Here is a 6,285-nt window from a genome sequence, read left to right on the forward strand (position 1 = left end):
TCTCAGATCAAAGTATAAATTCACATGTCAAATGCAAATGTTTTGATGCAGTTTATCAGAGTTAAATGGAATTTTTGCTTTTCGAAAAATATTTATACACTTTTTCATTTGTCGATAAATATAATTGATGGCTTTTGGAGATATCCCTTACAGACAGGGACCGGGTGAATATTGCTAGGGCTCGAATATTGATGTGTATTAACCAACAGAAACTCATGCAATTTAAAAATATATATTTAAAATGAGATCCTGTTAGTTTTCTCAAAACATATGCATACATATTTCATTAGGTTCTTTAAAAACGTTGATTTTACTATCACAATTGACAGCTAATATTTAAATTAACACTTTTGTCGCCTTAATTTGGTGTCTCTAAAATATATAAATAATTTGCGTATTTGATACCAACTAGTTGCTTTTATTAAACATGGATCCTATTGCAGATAGGTAAGTTGTATTTTTAAAAATTCGGAGCTGGGCCCTACTAATCGTACATCAGTGTGTGTGCTGATAACGATAATGAAAAGGTTGACGCTGTTCTCGATAATAATAATGGCGAGGAAACAACAGCTCTTTGTTTAGAAATAAATGAGGTTCCAAGTAGTAGCAAAGACGAAGATCAAAATGAAAAGATTGAAGGCTTAATCAAGATTGAGTTGCATGAGGAATTGGATTTTCCAGGACATGTTAAAGACGAAGCTCAAAATGCAAAGCTTGGAGAGTTGACTCAGCTGGAGTTTCATGAGGAATTCGATTATCCAAGTCGTATTGAAGAAGCTCGAAATGAAAATATTGAGGACTTGGTACAGTTTGAATTGCATGGGGAATTTGATTATCCAAGTCGTATCAAAGATGAAGCTCACGATGAAAAGATCAGAGAGTTGATCCAGATTGAGTTTAACGAAAATCCGTATGATATAAAAGAAAAGGCACAAGATGAAAGTATGAAAGATTTGGTTAATGATGACAGTCCTTGGTACGAAGAGCAGGAACCAGTCCATAAATTTGGCAACTCGAAGCAAGTAGAATCCGAGTATATTGACTTAGACTGGGACTTTAGTTTTGGCAATACCAAAAGTGATGACGATATAATTGGAGATTTTGTCAAAATTGACTTTCCCAAGGAAGAAGATGGAAGCGTGAGCGGTATCTACAGCGGCGATGTTGATTTATCCAAAATGGAAAAACTTTTCGAGACATCCGATATACTTTCCTTGAAGGAAACTCTCGAGCTAAACGGCTACGAAGATGCGCATGAAAATCCTTTATGCTCCGATACCCAATCTGTCGAAGCTAGTTGCTGCGTTGACAATGAAACACCCATAATACCCGACTTTGAAATTGATTATGATAACATTTATGAGAACATCGCAAATGCGAGCAAAATTGAAAAGCACCTGCAGCTGCTCTATAGACCCTTCACCTGCCTCGTAGACGTCAGCTGCCGTTTCAGCCTGTACGAGCTGGCGATTCTGTTGGATGACGCCCGCTATGAGCCTGCCCATCATCCGGCATTGTTTGTCCGCCTACGTAATCCTAGTGCCGAGATAAAGATATACTCTGGCGGCAAAATAGCCTCCATGGCTCTGACAGCAGTTTCGGCACGCACAGCTCTGCTAAAGGTAATCCGCATGGTCGAGGAGCTTGACTACAAGACGGACATCACGCATTTTAGTAAGAATAATGTGCACGCTTCCTTTTGCCTGCCCTTTAAAATCGACCTGGAAATGCTATGCGAATTGCATAGCGAACAGATTTCCGGTAATCGGGATGTGCGACCCTTCATAACCTACAAAATCGATGGGACCGCAATCAGATTCGCTGTGTTCCCCAATGGCTATGTGCTCGTTCTGCACTCCAAGCAGCACAGCGAGACTCGAGCGGCTATAGCTGGCTTCCTACCGATCTTGGCGCAGTTTCAGAACGGCTATCTAACACCCTCTGAGAAGTACGGCACCCTGTGTGGCGATATATCGTTTAAGCTGCTGTGGGAACGCAAGCTCGAGGAGGATAACGAGGGTGTTTTACTCTATTCTTAGGGGCTGCTTTCCTACAGCATTTCCTTTTTTTTTAAAAAAAATGCTGTGAACATTTGTCATAAACCAAACTTGTGTTGTACGTGCACTGTTTACACTCTGAAGTTTGGGGCCCACTCGCCAACTTGTTTAAATACGTGATTTATTTACCATCCAGCTGCTGCGACTGCGACTGCGAATGCTGCTGCGACTGCTGCGGGGCCATCACTGTACTGGCTGGTTGGTGCTGGTAACTGAATATAGGGCTATGCACAACTCGAAAGCGACGCCAAAGTTGCCAAACACAACCAGCAACACACAGCACACACAGCACACACACTCACACCTCCACAAATAGAAGAACAACATACAAATTGCAACAGAAGTTGCCGCAGAAGTTGCAACAACTGAAGCTGCAACAGGCGCATACATAAATAACACAACACTCTGCGCAACACAATAAGTTGAAGAAGATGTCACATTATGCGGGCACAAAACTTGCACCAAATTCGTTTTAGACGTGCTAAAAGCACCTACTACTCGCCCATAACTGGCAAAGATTCATTTTAGAGATCTTATCTCAGTCGGAATCCAGACTATTTAGCGACATGTTGGAGCGCTTAGGCATTTAAACTAGTAGGGCTTATTAGTTGAGGTTCGTGGAGTAGGTTTTGATTGGACTAGGCAATATTGATGAGATAGTACATAAGATGCCAGACAATAAGTTCTGGGCTTACCAAGAGCTGAACAGTTACAGATTTGGCGTGTTGCCGTCTTTTCTCGGTTTCCTCGTGACAGCTTCGCCAATTAAGCAGTAAGAGATTTATCATTTTTTGTATTATAGAGAACTTCGAGCATTAAGATATATTATACAACTCTATTAAACCTGTCGTTCTGTTTCTCTGTCTCTCTGTCGGTCCGATCAATGTCAGCTGCTTTTCAATTTGGCGATTAATTTGTTCCCGACTATTTGAAAATCCACTTAACTGTTTGCATATTTAAAATTTTGCTATTGATATTTTCGTATTCGTTGAAAGACCTTTTTGTACCAAAATTACATCATTCTTAAAAATTTTAATAATTCGCGCCACCAAACCTCAATTTTCAAGATATTTCCTGTATATTTGGTCATCTGACTAATCAAAAATCAAATAATCAAAGCATTAGCGTTTGCATTAGTTGAGCCCACAAATGTTGCTCTACATTTATGTCGCTAATCTAAGATTATGTAATCAACATTAATTAGTAAATAATAATCTGCGTAATAAAATAAATATCGAAATCAAACCGCTGATTAGCAAAAAGCATTTATTTATTTATGCATTTTTCTCTATCGCATAATGCGCAGTTCTTTATTGCGCATAACAAACATAAATAAATTGTAGATAAGTTTCCATTTGAAAATGTTCAACAATTGCATGTAATGCGGTCCGTTTTGGTATTAGTCTTTGGTCATTAAATGTTGGCAAGTTGCCAACTTGCCGACACTCCGACCGTCCGACAGTCCGACTGTCCGACCATCGACGCCCATTTTAGTCGCATCATTTGGCGCCAGGCGTTCAAATAGGAATTGCAAAAAATAAAATTATTCTAGCATATCGGTTAAGCATTGCTGAACACGTACGATATTATGGCACATACGAGTAGGAAAAAAGAGGAAAAAGTTTATATATAATTCCCTGACAGCAATTTTACACAGAGACCAAACAATGCATTGGGACATGCCCCATATGTTGTTTCTGTTTCAAATGGCCTTTATAATGTTAAAAGGGACAAATTAAAACAAGAAGCAAGATATACGAGCATGTGACATGCTGAAATTAAAATAATTGCGTCTGTTATACCATCCGATTCTATTCTAAACAAGTGGAAATGTTTTAGTCGGACAACACTGGCTGCACAATACTCTGTTTTTGAAGTATTTCGGCCTTTTCTGCGCTGTCCAATTAAGCTCTGTTAATAATTCATAAGAAATTTTAATAGGTGCAAAAGTATCGAAATTGTAATATATAAATATATATATTCTCTACATGCTGATTGTTTCGACCAGATCATCTCTTATAAGAGACAGCATCAACACAGTAAAACTAGACTAGAAAGATGAAGAGATTTCAAAGATGGAAACTTCCACGATTTCACAACATTTCACATTTCCTAAGACCTTTAAATCTTATATACTCTCTTTTATCAAGTTTCTAATTAAAGCTGTTTACCTTTTAATTCTTCACTTCGTGTCACGAGCACACGATGAAATCCGACCAAAGTGATTTTAAAAGATTTCTCAGAATGCAAGATCATAGAATAAGACAAAGGCTCAGTTAGATTATTGAAGCCGTTCGACCCGGAGATACTTAATTTAATCGAAAAGAAAATTTATACATTTTCAAATTATTTTGTTTAATGCGGTTGGCATGTGTTGGCATTTGATCGAAAAAAGTTTTGAAATTAGAATCTACCTTTCTTGGAGAAGATTTCACGAAATGCACATTAAGGAGCTTCAATACATTTTTACATAATTTATTAATAATATATAACTTAATTATATAAAATAAATAAATATAACTAAATAAAATATAATAATAAATAATAAATATTAAAATAAGTTTACATTCAACAGAAGTAAATGAGACGGGATCCAGTAATAGAAAAGTGACAAATGGATTTTGTCTTAATATTTAATTCGTTGCAAATTAAGAATCGAATAAAAGATTACTTTATGAGATGAGAGAAAAGTTAGGAATAAATTAGTTCAATTTATTGTTTGTTCCATGCTCATATGAACTAACAATATGAACATTCGGCATGCGGTGTCACGTTTCAGATGACTGAACGATACTTGGAAACAAGTGCGTAATATGAAAGGAGCATGTTGTTCATACTAGCTGCTGCTACTTGATATGTGTAGCACATATGTACATATACACATACATATACATATACCCAAACATATACACATATATGTAAATATACTGTATGTATAGCATACATATGGGGGCTGCGTCGTGTCGAAGGGCTGTGACCAGGGCCGAAACGCCAAAAAGTTGCTTCAATTTAATTTGACTTTGATCGCCAGCTGACGCAGTTGGTGTCATCCCCATGTCAAGTACTCGTCCTCCGGCTTGCATATATGGAAATCGGCCATATTAGATGGGAGCATGTCGCATTTTGTTTATGGATATGCTCGCAGCATCCGCGCAAGCTGTGCGCGAATTACAAAACGACTCAAATATCGTATCCAGAACATTTTGTAATTTCAATCAATGAAATTTATGAAAATTGTATTAACAGTTGAATAGATATTTATCCCAATATTTTTTATCTTGTTTTTGCAACGTTCTTTTTCATTCATTTTTTTTTAGGCACTTAAACGTAATACTCTTTTACACTTGAGTTAGTTTATGGAAAATTTCATTTTTATAGCATTGCGTTTATGAAATAAGACAGTAAGATATATTTTTTTGCCCCATTAAGATTATTGTTGCTCTGTGTGTGTTGTGCTTTTTTGTTTTTCATCTACTCTGCGAGTCTTTAAAATGTAAATACATAAACACAAAGTTGTGTATCTGATGTCGAATGTGGGTTGTGTTTTATTGCCAAAAGTGCTGCGAAGTAGCTGAAAACTTCATAAATCACAAAAGTTTGTTTGGCCATGAAAAGGCTTAAGGGTTTATCAAAATGAAAATTTATTGGTGCTCAAATACTTGGAATTTTAGATTTATGTATTTTCGTTTCCCTTGTCACTGGCCTTAGGAAATACGCATAACATCGATTTCTTGTAGCATAAAAACGAGCAACAAACTCGAAAAGAGATTTGCTCGAACAGAAACAAAATCTCAATTTTGCGCAATTTCCATCACAATATTAATGCAATTCCCTCCTTATCGTAGCAGTAGAAAATTGCTGATAATTTCAATTTACGAGACAATTTCAGAAATGCTTCGCTGCAATGCAGGCCAATTTGGCCAGGTAAACGATACCAATTACACGTATTCATTACAATTGAGTCCGATTGCGGGTCAGTTATGCTGCAGCGATACAAATACAAACAACTAAGTATGCATTTTTTGTTAGATTTTAAGTGGCTTCCGTTGCTGTGCCCTGTGCACATTAAAAATAACTAGAAGGGGTATGATAGAAAGAAACTTATGTCGACCTCCTCTCGATTATTTCTAGCCACACATTCGGAAAGAGAATCTCCGATATCAATCAAAGATAAGGTTTGTTTGTGGTAAAAAGTTTTCTGCTAAAAATAAGAATTTCTTACAAACGA

General features: G+C 36.9%; 1 protein-coding gene across 1 annotated transcript; it reads left to right on the forward strand.

Moving 5' to 3' along the window:
* The first annotated feature begins 302 nt into the window (after window positions 1–302).
* Window positions 303–2,118, forward strand: LOC135426335 (uncharacterized). Its single transcript, XM_064679394.1, has 2 exons — window positions 303–447; window positions 500–2,118. The coding sequence occupies exons 1-2, from the start codon at window positions 428–430 to the stop codon at window positions 2,037–2,039; spliced, it is 1,560 nt and encodes a 519-aa protein (XP_064535464.1). The 5' UTR covers window positions 303–427; the 3' UTR covers window positions 2,040–2,118.
* Window positions 2,119–6,285: the final 4,167 nt, after the last annotated feature.

Source organism: Drosophila montana, unplaced genomic scaffold (assembly GCF_035044405.1).
Source record: "Drosophila montana isolate Dmon_TW-CO22-7 unplaced genomic scaffold, ASM3504440v1 contig_1_1, whole genome shotgun sequence".
Classification (NCBI taxonomy): domain Eukaryota; kingdom Metazoa; phylum Arthropoda; class Insecta; order Diptera; family Drosophilidae; genus Drosophila; species Drosophila montana.

What these genes read in the sequence shown, in the direction of transcription:
- LOC135426335 (XM_064679394.1), top strand. Translation starts at nt 428, where the DNA reads ATGGATCCTATTGCAGATAG. An exon ending in ATGGATCCTATTGCAGATAG is followed by an intron (nt 448 to 499) that starts GTAAGTTGTATT and finishes ATCGTACATCAG; the next exon opens with TGTGTGTGCTGATAACGATA.